The 17,240-nt window shown below is 43.5% G+C and overlaps 1 protein-coding gene across 3 annotated transcripts in view; it reads left to right on the top strand.

Moving 5' to 3' along the window:
- The first annotated feature begins 1,728 nt into the window (after nt 1–1,728).
- Nucleotides 1,729–17,240, top strand: part of GOLM1 (golgi membrane protein 1) — a 62,336-nt gene continuing 46,824 nt past the window's right edge. For 2 of the 3 annotated variants that reach the window (XM_074932881.1, XM_074932879.1), the window contains exons 1-3: nt 1,729–1,877; nt 8,643–8,817; nt 12,176–12,355. In XM_074932881.1, the coding sequence (XP_074788982.1) occupies nt 8,689–8,817; nt 12,176–12,355 (309 nt within the window). In that variant the 5' untranslated portion in view covers nt 1,729–1,877; nt 8,643–8,688. Of the gene's footprint in view, nt 1,878–2,182; nt 2,290–8,642; nt 8,818–12,175; nt 12,356–17,240 lie in introns of those variants that run through there. The other variant, XM_074932880.1, reaches the window with a different exon arrangement.

Below are 17,240 nucleotides of genomic sequence, written 5' to 3' on the forward strand. Positions count from 1 at the left end.
TTTTTATGTAAGAACCATTGGTCTGCAGCATCTGAGCTTTTCACAAGTTCCTCTCTGCCAGTTATGAGTTACTGATATTCTCCAAAACACTGGTGATGGCTGTTGATAAACATTTTGAACTAGTTCTGCCGGGTTAATGTGTTTAAATGTTATTTGAATCACTTTTTGAAAACTGCATAGTACTGTATTTTAATTAAGTTAATTTATTTTCATTGGATCCACACAGAAGACAGTGATGGACTTAATAAAACCTTCACTCTCCCTATTAAAAAACAGTCAATAAGAATAGTCAACTTTTCAGACTTGTCAGCCATTTCTGTACCTAAATGATGACTCCACCCCACCTCCCCACATCTTCTGGACAGAACTGCCTCTCCTCAAGACAGCCTCATTAGACAGGGAAAATAATGGGGTTATGTCTACAGAATTTTTAGCTGCATGTAAGAAGCAGGGCAAAATTAGCCAATCAGTGGTCTCAGCTGCAGACAGTCCTAATTTTTTTCTGCTTGCAGTTATTCCCAATGAATATTTTCATTGGTGTTTACTTTTAACATTTACTGACATGAGCTATTTTCTTAGTCTTATTGTGTTTTTATGAATCTCACCAAACAGTTTAGTTCTCCGAACATCTGAAAAGTGGTTTTAGTCAAATTATTACTAGACTTGGGCTGTGCTGGGCTGCTAAAGAACGATTCACTTTTCCTCAAAAATGAAAAAGATGGGGAAAAGCCTCCACTTGAGAAATCACGTATCTTCCTAACAAGAGCGATCGGATCCAACATGGCTTTGAACTTGTAAGAAAAATTTCTGTTTCTGAGCTAGAAAAAGCTATTATTAAAAAAAAAAAAAAGTTTTCTCCCATGAAAAGTTAAAATGCAAGTCTTACACTGATCAATTTTTAAATGGTCTCCAAGGACTGGAAGAAAAGTTAACATTCAGCATTATCTTCTGATGTGAAATACTACGGTTTGTGCTCCTCGTTCAGTTAGAAATTTCGATTTTGTTAGATCTACCATGCCATTATGAAAATTGATCTTGAAATAGAAACTTCTATCCAAATTCTTTTGCATTTTTCATAGCCTACAACTGCTGTTGCAGCAACTTCTATACTCTGCTTCCACTCCTGATTGTTTATCTTCCACTTGCAAAAGCTAACACGCAGAAACAACATTCAGATCTAGGTGGTGGCAAGTTGTCCGTCTGAGTTAGTAACCATGGAAGAAACAAGTTGCCTAACTTTTTATTTGCTGGGAAAATTCTGAACGAAGAAAACACCCACTTCACCGATTTGGTCGTCAAAACCAAGTATCAAAACAGCCTTCCTGAGCTGTACGTCACTCGTCTCCGATTTCGGACACTCAGCTTTTCCCACACGTCGCTTTCCACAACTCAACCGCCTGTGGCCAGGACTGGAAATCTGGACTGCAGGGCTGCTCGCGCGCTCTGCCCCAGCTACTCGGGCGGAGAACGCGGGCCAGAGGGGGAGGCCGGCAGGGCCGGCGGGGCCGCTGCCCGGCCGTTTACCGCAGGCAGGCGTGGACTCGCGCGTCTGCCGCAGCCCAGGCTGTGCCGCGGCGCCCGGGCGCCCCTGGGGCGGAGGCGGCAGCCGTAGCCGCCGCCCGCGAGAGGTCCCCTCCCGCCCCGCGGGGCAGCCCCGGCCCCGCGGTGCCTCAAGCGGGGGGCGCCGGGGGGTGGCGGCGGGCCGGGGCGGGGCCGGGCGGGGGCTGCCCGGGAGCGCTCGCTGCCCCTGCGGCCGCCAGACTTCCTCCGCGCCCCGCACTTCCTGCCCTGCCCGCCGCCGCCGCCCCTCTCCCGCGCAGCCAGCGCCGGGCGCTGCGGGAGACGCGGCACCGGCCGCCGCCTTCCTGCGAGGCGAGGTGAGGGGAAGGGAGGGCAGCGGCCGCGGCGCCCGCCGCTGTCCACCGGGCTGGGCTGGGCTGGGCTGGGCTGGGCTCTGGTGCGGCCGGGCCTGCCGGGAGTCCCGTGCTCCGCACGGCAGCCTCTGCGGCGGCTGAGGCAGGCGGGCGGCGGAGGCGGGCCGGGCCGGGCGGGGCGGTGGGGGGCGCGGCGTGGGGGGCCCGGTAGGCGGCCTGTCGCCGCTTGGCTGGCTCTGGTTCTGCTCCGCCGCGCTCCTCTCGGCCAGCTCCAGCATCCGGCGGCCGGCGCGGGGAAGCGGACGGCGTCTGCGGCGCCGAGCGTCTGCGTGGGGGCGGCCGCCGCTGGTCCCGGCGCGGGGCGGGCGGGGCGGCCCGGGAACTGCCCACTCGCGGCGGGCAGATGCCAGCGGAGGTAACGGGGCGGTTGGGCTGGAGCTAGCTTGAGTGCATACCTAAAGCTAGAGGCGTTCTCTTTTATTACTTTTCCCTTTTTCTTCAGTGAGTCTTCCCTCTTTGGGTCTTTTGCACAGAGAGATGCGTGTTGAGCGCGAAACAACTGGGTATTCCCAGACGAGGTAGAAATAATGATGATGTTAGAAATCAGAGAGGGCCGTAACAAGGCAGAATGTGAGATAGTCTTGTCCAGGCTCCCCTCCCCGGGAGAGTTCGGACCAGCCGGTCTTTTGAGGTCCCTTCCAGCCAGGGCTGTGACCTGAAACTGTTCACGCTCTTCCGAAGCCAGCCCTGCTTCAGCCAGCTCCCTGATTTACCTCCCTGCAGGCAGACAGGGCGGTGGAGCTCTCTGCTGGGGAGGCTTGTTGGCTTTTCACAAATCTGTGCCTCCAGAGGCACTTTCTGCTTAGAAAAGTGTTTCTCATACCTTCTCATAAATGTTGGTTTGACTGTTGGGTACACAATACATACTGGGTTTTACTTCCTGCACCTAGGAATTTTACCTTGCTTCATTTTATTGGATTTTCTTGTCAACTTGGGAGATGGGAGTAGCTGATAGAGTTTTTAATCGACGTTACAAGACGCGTCAGCCAATTGAAATTCCAACTTCTTAATCGGCATAAAAACTTTGAGTCAATTACAACCGATTTTGACGTAGGTGGACGGGCCACCTTTACTTAACCCGGAAAAGAAACATACATTTATATATGTGTTTGATAAATAACCTTGCTCTTGGGTGGAGTCTTTTTTAATGGCTTTTCATCGTACATCTTAACAGCACTTTGCTCATACAGAACTATTAGCAGTGTTGCCTTTTTTTTTTTTTTTTTTTTTTCCCCTAGGGGGAGGTTTGCATGTTTTACAGTGAAACTGCACATGCAGTGTTCCAGGGCTGGGGGGGTGATGGTAGCGATTTTATGGTTTTCCTCACCACATCTCTAAACTTAGCATACTCCATTTCCTTTTTTTTTTTTTTTTTTTTAAGATCAAGTGGGTGTTGTGTTAATTGTGATTCTAACAAGATAGTTTATGTTGTATGGGAAAAAATACCGACAACAAAATATTTTCCTAAAAAGAAATTAACAAGTCTGATTAACTGTTGAGATCATTCAGGCATTTAAGTTTGCTTGTTTATTTTTGTTTTCATGCACAGTATTTTCAGGTGGTAGTAGTATTGTCTACCAGTACACCTAGATAGCATGTCTGGAAACTTTGTGTGGATATTTTAGAAGATTTCTGTCAAGTTACGTTTGGTTACCTAACATCAGAGCAGAACCTAGCATCTGTTTAGCTATGCGTCTTCTTGGGGGTTCTCTTTAATCAGATAAGGTAGGACATTGTGGGTGATTAGTTTTTAACTTCTTGTAAAGTAGTCATTTGAAAGCAGAGACACTTCCCCAGTTGAAAAATATTTAGTGAATGAGTGGTAACAGTCACTCTCCCCCTGAACGGGTGACAAACGCGTTTTCAGACTCTTCTGGTCTGTTACTTTTAGTTTAAAATGCATTAGAAAAGGAGGACCTAAGATCTGAATTGAGTATCAAATGATGGTTACTTTTGAGGATGAGAGTGCATTTGCTGAATGTGTTGTGGCTGTAAATGCATCTCCCGTTTCTGTAAAAAGTGAAACTCGGTAATGTGGGCAGTGACTCAGTGGCATCCTGTGGCATCTGTGTTTGAATTATTTTTGGGGGGGTGATTGCCACTTTGAAGTGAGACAACAGAAGTTTGAAAAGTGACTGTTGCCGAATGTTTCAGGAGTTTGTTGTTTTATTTTTCTTTCAGCCTGCAGTTTGTGGATTCCTGTGAAAGGGTAATTAGAAAGTTTGTGGTCATCAGGCTTGAGTTCATTGTACAGACTTTAAATCTCCATTGGAAAAATGTTTGTTTGACCTCTTTTGATTTGCAGACTCGAAAAAAACCATCTCCAAACAGTGCTGCTGCAGAGGATAAAAAAAAAAAATGTGTGCCATGTTTTGTGACAGTTTATTAGACCCAGTTTCTGACCACTGGTAGTCAGTGCAACTGTGAAAGCATAAAGGTTGCTGCTGGCTGTAACGGGTTCTTGCCATGCTTCTGTGAATGGTGGTACTTGTGGGTAACATCTAGCCATGAGTGAGAACCAGCAATTTGATTTATCTTTCAAGGATGCTCACTACTGTATGTTAACCATATATAAAATAAAAATGAAAGGTTTTGACTCTGTCACCTCTTGGTTCTCCATCACCTTTTTTGGGAAGACTTGAGTGCACAAATATTTGCTTTCTGGTTCACTTCTTTTAAGATTTTTTTTAAAGTTTTATTTATTTTTCTTAATAAAATCCCGCTTCTAGTACCTTTTAGTCTGATTAGTCATGTCTGGGTATAACTAACTAACTGTTGTCAGTGGAAGATGTTTTGATTGTCTTGCTTGGTTAAGCTGATGTATTTTTATTCAAGCAATCAGACAGGAATTTCATGGCAATATCTGAAAAAAACCCAGGTAATTTCTTCCAGAATATCAGTGCGAAATTGAGGAATCTGCAAAAGGTGGGGATAGCACCACTGTCTATCTGTGGGGGTCCCTCGATGGGCAGAGCAGTTGCCTGTCAGTAGCCCTGGTCAGGATAGGATTGTGTGTCCTCTCGGGGCTGTCCGGTAGCCCTTGGGTCCTTGCTGCTTTTTATCTCCTTTTTGTCTCTAGTTATGGGCCTGTCTTTCCAAAGGGATTTTCCTAAGGCTCCGTCCTCCCTTGAAGTGCAGACCTCCTTTGCTTTTTGTGGTTGCTCCGGCTGCATGTGGTCTTCACGTGCTGCTCTGGGTTACACTGGCTTTGTACTATCCTGTGGCTGGGTGGTGGAGGCAGCAGTCGGTAGGCGGGTAAGCAGGTAGTGGTTAAGGGACCCCTTTTGCTTCCCCCCAGGCTGTGTGCTGCTTTTATTGAATTCTTCATCTATTCTGCTTGTTCCTGCTCAGCAGGTCTCATGCATATATACAGAGCTGGACCTTGTGAGCAGAGAGACTTGGCTTTCCTTCTGGGAGTCTGAAATGCACAGATTGTTTTGCTTTGTCGGTGCCTCTTAATGTCTTAGTCTTAAGACTTAGCGTAATTGTTTATTATCCTTAGTGGAAGGCTGCTGGATACCAGCTATCCTAGTTCAGCTGAGTACAGTAAAAGAAGAAGTTGCTTAGACTGGTAGTATATTAATATGGGAAATAAAAGTACGCTATATGTTAATTTGCTTGAATACTTCAGAGTCTAAAACATCTCCCTCTCAGTGAGGCACTGCTGGGTTTGCAAAGCAGAAAGATTAAATCTGATGTTCAGAAGTCAGGAACTTTTTGCTCTACCAAATGCAGAGCACTATGCATGTGATACAGCATTTCATTTTCACATCTGTAGTAAACTTTAATGAAAGATGGATTCCTTCATGTTCAGTAAAATAATTTTCTTAGCCATAAAATCAGAAACATGTTTTATTTTTCAACTTAACTGCACCAAACCAGATGTTTCCTGGAAAACAGCATGTACAAATACATTTCCATGTAAATGTACTTGCTGAGCTGATTTGCTTATCTGTCCTCCAGAATGCGCGTGTGTGTGTATCCATGATAGAAAGTTAAACAATTTTTATTTTTAAACTGATGAAAGAGGGAATATCAATATTGCAACTGAGGTAATGTTTTGGGTCTGCTCTATTTAGATGGAGGATCCTTCTGTGTGTTTCATCTCTTTCCTCTTCCTTTTACTTTGCCTTCTATTGAGTATAAAAAATACGTTCCCAATAACATAAATTATTTAAAGAAAAAAACACTGGATTTTCGAGAGAACAATGTTTTGAGCTCAAACATGCTTTAGTGAAATCCATGTTTTCTTGCCTGCTTGTTTTTTAATAGCTGAAAAGAGCCTAAGAGTTGCTGTAGTCACTGGAATTGCATACTAGGTAGGTGTATTGGCATTCCTTAACATAGTTTTGCACCTATGCTTTAAGCTGCATGGTGAGCTGATCATTCTTTCTTTGAACAATATAGTTGCTTTACTTCTGGAAAATTTTGAGCTGAACATCTAGCCCCATATATTTATCAAGTACTTAAAATGCTGTACAAGTTGTTACTGCAGAAAACATGGACTGCTTTATTTATTTTTGACTGCTAGGAGGAAAATAGCAATTACTTTATTCAAGTAACACTTGGAATGATGCACTGTGTCTTGCAGTGCTGTATTTAGTAATTTCTCCTAGTTTTCGAGTGTACCAACTAAAAATCTTACAGTGAAGAACAGGATACGAGTGACTTTGTGACAGATTCCAATACACGTTTTTTCAAATGTAGTATTTTATTCCAGTAAGCAAAAGTAAATTAATTATCTTGGTCTTAGTTGATGTGGCAGTGCTGATCATCACTATTTTCCACCTCTCATTTTTGCCACTCTGGAGATCTGGATTTTTTGGTTTTCTGGGAATCTGTGTAAGACAAGGTGGCTCTGTACTTCTCAGGTGCTTCTCTCAGGATGACACAGTAGGAGAACATTGTGTGGAAGATGTACGGGTTTCTGCAATTCTTACAGATATGCAAATTTCCAGTTCAGAACTGTGTATATGGTTTAGTTCACTGCATCTTGATTTTTTTGCTTTACAACAAAAATGCATGGTTCTTACCCATGCCTTTGCTTTTTCTGTTGACCTTACCTCAGCTGTGCATGGCCCTGTGAGTGTCCTCTGGAGCTGTGCTGCTTGTGTTGGTTTGCTCTGTAACTGAGGGGTTTTTAGGCAAGAAACTCAAGCCTCAGGTGTTGGACCTGTGCAGCTATGCATGTTTTTTTGGGTTTGTTTTGGGTTCCTTTGTGTGTATGTACATGAAAAAGCAGCATTTTTAGGAAGCCACATGAAGGCTCCGTATGTACACCATCCCCAAATATAAACAAATACACAGACTTTTCAAATGAACAAATAGATTTGAAATATTCACCAGTTTGGTGCACTCCCTGCTGAGAAAAGAGGAAGGTGGTTATATCTTAAATTGAATGCAGAGAGAGGATTTTGCAGAGGGTGTACACACCTAGGTATAGGTCAGCTGTTGAAGGACTGATGTGCGGGACATACAATAGAATCAGCATTTCTGGTACCTGGTAACTGCTGGCACCTTCTTCCCCTGTGATTACAGTTTATGTCCATGTGTAAACGATCTAAGAGTTGCTACCATTTATTTTTAAATACATCACAACTTGAGAATTGCATCTGTAGGGAAGGAGTTTTTTTAAAAAGCTTGCACCTTGCGAGACTGTACAATATATTAATAGTAAATGTACCCATTTCAGATTTAATTAGTGTCTCGCAATGCATCCATGTTTGTTATCTGTTTGATCTTCCATGCTTATTTTTGCTGGCTTTTGTCTGCAGGAGTGCAAAAATTTAAAAGGGGTGATTTCAGATTACAAGAGAGCAATCTATTACAAAGCTGCGCCCAAAATTCCCAGTGGAGTTTGAGGATTCATTGAGCTAAGTGCTATTACAGTCATTAAGACCAAATATTAACATGTCATAGGATGAATATGGCCTATTTCAAGCCAAATTGCAACTGTCCTTTGCCCCTGCTTTTCTGTTAAAACGGGCTGTTCCACAGAAACAACCCAAGTCTCACTAGTAACCAGTAGTAGTACCCTTGGTACTGCTTATTCGTTAAAGCAAAGCTATTTATTTTCTGTTAGGAGCAGAGAAAGCAGCTGAGGATCAAAACAACCATCACTTAATACAATTTACCTTTGAAATCAATGGTGTGTCTGCTAATTATTTTTTTATTTCTTAGATTATCCTTGAAGTAATTTGATTCAATCTGATTATTTATTTTTTTTATTTACAAGCTTGGAACCAGAAAGCTAAAATAGTATTAGCAAAGGGAATAAGTTGAAACTACCCAAGTTTGGGAAGCATACTGCAAATTACTCCTGAAACAGTGAGTCTAAAGTGTATTTTCTGACTAAAAGAGATAACAAGGAGTCAGTCCTCCATCTGTAGACCAGTATTGTCTAATTAGCTTTTTGGCTGCAATATATGATGAAAGGATGGCTGGTTTGTCCTGTTTATTCCAGATTTTCATTATATTGTTAGGAATGTTCAAGCTGTCCCCCCTCAAGTCCATGGAAAGCTTTATGTGCAAACTAATAGTATGAGATGGCCTTTCTTTGTCCTTCAGATGGAGGTACCTAGACAGTGCACCTTCTTTGCTGGGTGTAGTCCCTTCAGCTGAGATCCGTTGCATTATTGTAGTAAAAGTTTCATTGTGTGTATAAAAGTAGCAGTGGATGCAATATAATGTGTCTGTTTTAATTTACAGGTTTCCACACTGTTGTGGTTCTTTGGATTTGTTTTTTTTTCTTGAAATGGTAGGGCTAGGAAACAGCTGCCGAGTGATGAAGTCTTCACCACTCCTTGTGGCTGCACTTGTGGCATGCATCATTGTTTTGGGCTTCAATTACTGGATTGCAAGTTCTCGCAGCGTGGATCTGCAGGTAACTTTTCTATTGCTCTGCATGTTGTCTTGTACTTGTGTGGTTAATAAACATAGTCCACAAGAAGGATGCTTGCCCTGCATGTGGTGGGCTGGGTACTTCAGCTTGTTGTAGGAATTTTCACAGGGATTACAAATGGGGGGAATGGGAGGAATGCCTGTTTGTAGGTGAGAGGGACCCAAAACTTTAAGACCTATGTGTGTGGTACTTGTTAATTCTGCTCACACAAAATGTTTGTTTGGCTGTCTCATACTGTTTCAGTTTACAGATGTGGGAAATGCCATCTTCTGTTTTTTGTCTGAACTGTACATTGAGACTGGTACTCCATTTTTAATATGAATGGCCCTCTTCAATTTACTCATTTACTTGATTTATTTTCTTACATGACCCATAAGAATGTATGCATTCTTTCCCACCAAGCACAAGGAAATCTAGCTTGTTCAGAAACAGTGGCTAAAAATCTGAATTTGCATTTCTCAGAAACCTTTCCTAAAGAGGGCACAAAACTCACATGGAATAATTATCTTGTCTGCTGTTTTTCTAATGGTAACAGTATTTTCTCTGACTGTTGATTAAAACTTGGGTTTTAATCCTTCCTGGAGCACATGTTATGAAGTTGAGGAGAACATGAATAAAGTTACCGGTCTGTGACAATGTGTGTAGGATGATTCTTTTTTTCTTTTTTTTTTTTTTTTTTAACAAGCAAACCTAAACTAAAACCCTGGTGATTAAACATGGCCCATGAGAGCTCCTCCCAAGTTTTTCTAATGAATTTGTATCCTCTTTATATTTGAGCTGAATTTTAGCACTGAGTTGACAGCTGTAGGAATTGAATTCCTGTTTCACCTCAGAGTGGGCACTGTTCATACAGGACACATTTCTGCCCTTGCAGTTCATGGTATGTCTTAGCTTTCCCTTGGTGGAGGATATGATGCCCTGTCTTCTTGGACTCTGCTCATCCCTTGTTTTCACTTCAGTCAGTGGCCTCAGGATGGTAGCTATGAGCAGGTAGTAACTGTGTCAGTACTGCTGAAGCAGTAAAAAACTGGCTAGATAGCTGGGTTCAAAAAGGTGTGGTTAGTGGAGTTAAATTTGGTTGGTGGTTGGTCACAAGTGGTGTCCCCCAGGGCTTGGTGTTGGGGCCACTCCTGTTTAACATCTTTATTGATGATCTAGACAAGGGGATCGAGTGCATCCTCAGTCAGTTTGCAGATGACCCCAAGTTGGGTGGGAGTGTTGATGTGCTCGAGGGTAGGGAGGCTCTGCAGAGAGACCTGGACAGGCTGGAGCCATGGGCTGAGGCCAACTGGAGGAGTTTCCATAAGGGCAAATGCCGGGGGCTGCCCTTGGGCCACAACAACCCCCAGCAGTGCTACAGGCTTGGGGAGGAGTGGCTGGAGAGCTGCCAGTCAGAGAGGGACCTGGGGGTGCTGATTGACAGCCGGCTGAACAGGAGCCAGCAGTGTGCCCAGGGGGACAAGAAGGCCAATGGCATCCTGGCTTGTGTCAGCAATAGCGTGGCCAGCAGGGACAGGGAAGGGATCTGACCCCTGTACTCGGCACTGGGGAGGCCGCCCCTCGGTTCCTGTGTTCAGTTTTGGGCCCCTCACTCCAAAAAGGACATTGAATGACTCGAGCGTGTCCAGAGAAGGGCAACGAAGCTGGTGCAGGGTCTGGAGCACAGGTCGTACCGGGAGCGGCTGAGGGAACTGGGGGTGTTTAGTCTGGAGAAGAGGAGGCTGAGGGGAGACCATCGCCCTCTACAGTTCCCTGAAAGGAGGGTGCAGAGAGCTGGGGGTGAGTCTCTTTAAGGAAGTAATAAGCGACAGGACAAGAGGGAATGGCCTCAAGTTGCACCAGGGAAGGTTTAGACTGGGTATTAGGAAGCATTTCTTTCCAGAGCGGGTTGTTAGGCGTTGGAATGGGCTGCCCACCCCATCCCTGGTGGTGTTTATGAGTCGGGTTGACATAGCGCTGAGGGATATGGTGTAGTCGAGAATAGTCAGTGTGAGGTTGATGGTTGGACTAGGTGATCTTCAAGGTCTTTTCCAACCTAGATGATTCTGTGAAGTTTTGTTGCATGGCCACGAGGCAACCGATAATGAGAAAAATAAGCTACCATACTAGCTTATTCTTGACCTCAGTAACCTAGAGACATAATGTCCTCTTTACTGTTATTGATTTCCTGTATCATCTTGTACATTTCTCCCAAAGTTAGCTTGAAACGCGTTTTATGCACTCTGAATGAAATAAAAACATAGCTGAAGGCATGGATGGAGCTTCTAAAGCACTATCAGCCCATTTGTCTGTTGGCAAGACTTTGCAGCTGTTATGACTGAAATGGAATAAGTGCTTTTCTTTGCTCTTCCAGCTAAACTGCAAGTCCCCTCACCTCTCCTCTCTATTCTCTCACTCTTTGTGGCAGAGAAGCAGAGTAGGTGGACAGAAGTATGCAGCATACTGTGGTGTAAGATTTGGTCCCTTTTCTTGGAGTCTTGGAAGATGCATAGTTTTTATTATATCTATTTTTAATCCATCTGGGATCCCTGGGTCTTTCTACTTGGGTAAATTCTGTTGATATTCCCCATCCCTGTGTGCCCTTGTATTCCTCGTTGCTGCCAGTAACTAAATTAGTATATTAAAAAAACCCCAACAGAACAAAATTAAAAAGCTGTGATAGCATCAAGCTTGATTTCTTGCTTTATATCTCTGTGTTTGTATGTGCAGTATGGGATGGTGTTGAATTTTTCCTCTGATTGGTCTTTGAGCAATCAAGATTTTCTGCATATAAAAGAGAAATTTTATATGCATATAAAAAAGAATTTTTCTCTTATGTGTCTTTGTGTAACAGCCACATACCAGTAGTTTATGTAAAAGTTGGGCAGTGTTGTCCTCCTCTACCCTTTTCCAAGTCTTCCAGGAAAACATACTGATTTGAGAGACCAATTTTCTCTGAGTTAGTTTAGGATCACCTGTGGGAAGTGTAGTGATGTTAGAATTGTCCGGATGAAATTAAAAAAAATTATTTGAATTTGTACTTAATGTAGACAGCAATCTTTTTTATGGTTTTGTTTGTGAGGATGTTTTGTTTTATTTTAAGCTCAAGTACTGATGCAGTCTTACATTTCTCTTCAACTGAAATTTTGATAGTCTCTACAGAATATGTCGTACTGTTAATTTATGTAGAACTGAGGGCATGTGTGTCTGGGGCATGTGGCAGGTATGCCTGGCTGACACAATACCTTGATGACATTAGCATTTTTAGTTCTGTGAAGTTTGGTATTCCTTGAATGTAGTGGCGAAGAGTCTGTCAAGGGGAAGCATTTGTATTTGCTTTGGCTAATTTGCTCTTTCTCAGGGTCGGATCATGGATCTGGAAGGCAAAGTCCGCAGGGCGGCAGTGGAGAGGGGTGCTGTGGAGCTCAAAAAGAATGAATTTCAAGGGGAGCTAGAGAAGCAGCGACAGCAGATCGACAAAATCCAGTCCTTGCACAGCTTTCAGATGGAAAATGCCAACAGAATACATCAGGAAGAGAAGGTAGGGTCTTTTCCAGCCAAGCTTTCTGTGAGATTGTGGTTTACCAAGACGCTCTCTACAACAGAATGAGGTTGCTCCAGTGTTCCAGCTAATGGGCACACAGTCAGTGATGGTGTGAAAAACATTTAATTTATGTATTATTGTATAATATTTAGAAAACGGACATTGAATGCACATTATATGTGTGTAACGTGAAATATTAGAAGCCGCAAGTAACAGCACTTCTGAAGAAAACCTCTACCCCCTTTATAAATCATTGTTGCCAATCTAGGGTTGGCCTCTTGCTTTATTTCCTGTATACTAATCTTTTAAAATGTAGGGAAAAGAAACTACACCAACAGATATATTTGTATTCCCACATATATTTGTATGTATTTATAGGCCTAAATGGTTGACATTTATTTCTAAAAGCATTACAGATTTTGTGGCACCTTGGCCTTCTACCTCCAAAACCCAAAAGCACTGGGAGTCATCAGGTTAGACTGGCCTTTTATGGCAGTGCTTCTCACAGTAGAGCATTGCCAAAGGGATGGAAGTCCTTTCTGAAGAACATGAACACACCTACTTAAATAGCAGTGTGTACAGTTACTGCTGTGTAGTATCCTGCATACTGTGTTGCTGTTTTCCTCATGTTGCTGATACAGTCTCAGATATTTCCATTAGTCATTATTACCATTTTCCTCACTGTTTCCAGAAGTATTTAGCTGAGGGTATTCATTCTGGATTTATCGTTTCTCCTGTAGAGTCTCTTGACATAATCTTATAGATCAGTGTTCCAGGACTACTATTTTGAACAGACTGAGATGGTAATAGGTGCACTTCAGGTAAAGGGTCCACCATTAGGTGACAGTTTGCTGTGCATGAAGAGAGTATAACCAGAATATCTTTGAAGGACTTAGAGGAAGAAAAATTGAATAAAAATGGAAGGTGGAATTGTTTCATTAGTATGCATACCAGTGGTATGTATTTTTAATTTATTTTGAAGTTATTTTTATCCAGGGTCTTCAAAGAAATAATAAACCAATTCTTTTTACCTCTCTTGAGACAAACATCGTTTTTTCTTTGATTCTCTTCTGAGTTCAGTCCTTGCATATACTTTTAAAAAGGCAAAGTATAGTTTGTCTATTTTTTTTTTAATGTATGCATTTATTAACAATATACCCCAGGATAGTCAGCATTCAAGTGAGTAATCGGTCTTCTTGTCCCTTCTGCCTCCTAATAGTAGGTGCTGCTACTGAGTGCTGCAGGAACTGTTTAAATTTACTATCCTCTGGGAGGGTACCCCAGTTTACATGTTGGTGAAACTCACCATACTGTTTTGGTGTCTTTTTCCATTCCAGTTCTGTCCTGCAAGGAGTGAAAGCACATGCATGAGTAAAAAGCAAACAAAAAAAAAAAAAGAGAAAAGGGCCAACATAACTGAGTATTTGCTTAATTTACTGTCTTCTTTACATGGGAAATATATTTTATGTTTCCTTTTCATAAGTAGATTTTCCTATAGCCAGAATTATTAAAAGTCTGTGGAACTGGAAGTTCTGGCTGCAGAGTTTACAGCACAGGTTGACCAAATGGGTGGATGTTGAGAGTTGATAACGGGAGTTTTAAGAAAGCTCGGTGAATGCAATGTTGCTTCTGCCACAAATGATGTGCAACCTTTCTGCTTTAAATTACAGTGGTACCGGACAAATGTAACTGACACCACACAATCCACCTTTCTTGTTGTGGTGATAGTTTTAAGTCTAGAGGACATGTAAGAGCTGTAGTCCATTAAATCTGTCATCTGTGCCAGGAAAAGTGTTGGGAAGTGTTTTACAAAACCAGAACTGCTCTTGGACTTGGTGGTGCATGTGGTAGTCTGGGGAAGCACCAAGGTGGCTTCTGGAAAATGAAATCTTGCTTCTGAAGTCTCTTGGAGTTTCCTTCTGAAAGTCAGTAACAAGGACGAAGGACACTAATCAGTGCCTTCACACCTGGAATTGCAAAAGGCTACATATGTATGGCTTGTAGAGAAATTGTGCAGCCACGTGGTAGGATGGTGTTATCACAGGGGTGAATGATAAGGCAAAAGTTACAAAGCAGCTCAGAAATAAACTGGGTTAGTTGTGATACTGTGGGGAGGTCACTGGTGGAGTTTTGGAGTGATGGGAAAGGCACACAGAGAACAAGGAGGATAACCAAAGCTGTGCAATAGTTTCTCTACAGGAATCCACAGTGTAGGTTACATGCTGGACAAGAGTCAGCTGAGGAGAGCCATCATGGGCATCTCCAGGATGCCAAATAGTGCAGAAAGTGCTCATGGCTGGGAGAGACAAGGCGTGGTTCTCCATCCACTGAGGAGCTTCAGATGCACTCAGCAAGTTGTAGTTCAGACTGGGCAGAAGTGCTCTTGACTCAATAGATGGTGAAGCTGCAAGTGTGTAACATCCATGATGTGCAGTTCCAGTGGGTCTGTGTGGGTTAAAAAGCAACAGGATTACCTTGGACAAACACCTGTCCCACCACCCAAAACAGAGGTGTTTTTCTGGTTCCAAGTGTTCTTCATCCAGAAGTAGCTGCTGCTTGGAAGATACTGTGCTTTATGGCTTCCTTGGTGTTCATTTGCCATCCCGTGTAGGAGACAGGATGCCGGGCAAGGTGAATTCTGGGGCCTGTCCGGTACAGCTGTGCCTTCCTTTTAAGTGATTTTCCCTCCATTGCCCTAAAACACAGTTGTTCAGTAATGGAATAGTGTATGAATCTTGCTGTTGAAACCCCAGGAGCTGATGGTGTAGGAAGCATTAGATAAAAGTGATACAGTGGTTCAAGTTGGACCCACCTTTGCACCAAGGCTGGGCCAACTGGTGATGGTGGCTGCACCTCTGTAATAATGTATTTAAGAAGGGGAACCTGGGAGGAACAGGAGTGAGTGCGACACGTCTGCAAACACCGAGGTCGGTGGAATGAAGAAAGGAGGAGGATGGGGGGGAGAGAGGAAGGAGGAGGAGACTCCTCTACAGCTTGTGGTGAGGGCAGGCTGTGTTCCTGCCATCCATGGAGGTCACCAGTGGAGCAGATTCCCACCTGCAGCCCATGAAGGACCCCATGCCAGAGCAGGTGGCTGTGCCTGAAGAAGGCCATGACTCTGTGGGAAGCCTGTGCTGGAGCAGTCTGTTGCTGGGTGGATTGCAGCCTGTGGCAGGGACCCACGCTGGAACCATTTGGGAAGAGCTACAGCCTGTGGAAAAGTCTCAAATTGGAAAAGTTTATGGAGGACTGTGTCCTGTGAGAGGTACTGACACTGGAGCAGGGAAGGAGTGAGGAGTGCTCCCTCTAAGGAAGAAGGAGCAGCAGAGACAATGTGAGAGGGACTGACTGCAACCCTCATCCCCTGCCCCCTTGCACCTCTGCAGGGCAGGAGGTAGGGAAATAGGGAGCAAATCTGAACTGGGGAAGAAGGGAGGGGTGGGGGGAAGGTGTTTTTAAGATACGGTTGTGTTTCTCACTGTCCTATTCTGATTGGTAAGTTAGTGGTGGTGATGGTATTCAACTTAAATTCATGTTTTGTTTTTTTCAAGTTGAGTCTGTCTTATGCCTGTGACCAGAATTGGTGGGTGAGCCCTCCCTGTCCTTGTCTCGATCATTGAGTCTTTTCCTGTATTTTCTCCTGCCCATCCCACCAACAGCAGGGGGAGGAGTAAGTGAGTGTCGGTGTGGTGCTCAGTTGCCCTCTGGGCTTAAACTGTGACACCCGTCTTCTGCTTACTGTGACTGGAGAAGACCATGTCTGAGGAGCCTGAAGTGATAGGATGAACATTATGTGCCTGTGTACCACTTTGTGGCAAATCCAAAATTTGCTCATGTTGAGACAGCATGAACGAATATCCTGCACAGATGTTGTTTGTTTTCCAATTCTGTGATTTTAGGGTAGGGAGAGTTGTTTTACTGGGAACCTGTGTCAAAACATGCCATCAGCCAAGTTGGCATGGATTCACTCCTCTAACTTTGGAATGCCCCCATATGGTGGCACTAAAGAGAGGGAAAGCTTATTTCTCCTCACTGAAGACCTTGGTCTGAAGAAGCTGACCAGGATTGGAGGTTATTCCACAGAAGGATGTAGAATATAAGAAAAAACTCTTTCTGAATGCTTTGTTTAGTGTGTGTATCTATGTCCGTGTGTGTGTGGTATATTCACATGTGCATACATATTTGTATACACACAGGCAATACACGTATTGTTGGGTTTTGGCTCAATGGATTCTAGTGGAATCCGAGATTCCTGGGAGGCAATTAATTAGTTCACCTCTGTGGTTATGGGAAACTTGGTGCTTGAACTGAACTTTATTTACACCATGGGGATTAGCAGCAAGTATTTACCTAGCCCAGGAAGGATGAGTGCGAATCCAAATCCCAAGTCTCTCAACTTGCTTTACAAGTAATACAAACTGTCTAACTAACTAGACAGATCTTTGACTGATAAATGGGATTTTATTTAGTTCTTGTTGTTGTTCTTAAAAAAAAAAAAAAAACCTTGCAGCTGATGTGTAGGAGTGAATGGTCTGTCTCAAAAATGCCTCTTTCGGGAAGAAATTTTGGTTCCTCTGGTTCTAGAAGAAATGTATATGGGAACAAGCTTTCACAGTCTGGACTCCTGACCAAAAGTAACTGTCAAGTAATGTTTGAGACCCATCTTAACTGCAGTTCATCTCTGCTCACTGTGTCTTACTACTCTGCTGATAAATCAATGGCATAATTATTCTCTATTTTAGTTTCATACCAAGCTAATACACCAAGATACTTGCAACGCTAAAGTTGTCAGTGGCAGTGTGGTAACCACTCTGAGTTAAATCTACCTTCTTTTCTAGTAGAACTGTCTCTGTGCTACTTAAAGGATGAAAACATAGGAGAT

Source organism: Athene noctua, chromosome Z (genome assembly GCF_965140245.1).
Source record: "Athene noctua chromosome Z, bAthNoc1.hap1.1, whole genome shotgun sequence".
Taxonomy (NCBI): Eukaryota; Metazoa; Chordata; class Aves; order Strigiformes; family Strigidae; genus Athene; species Athene noctua.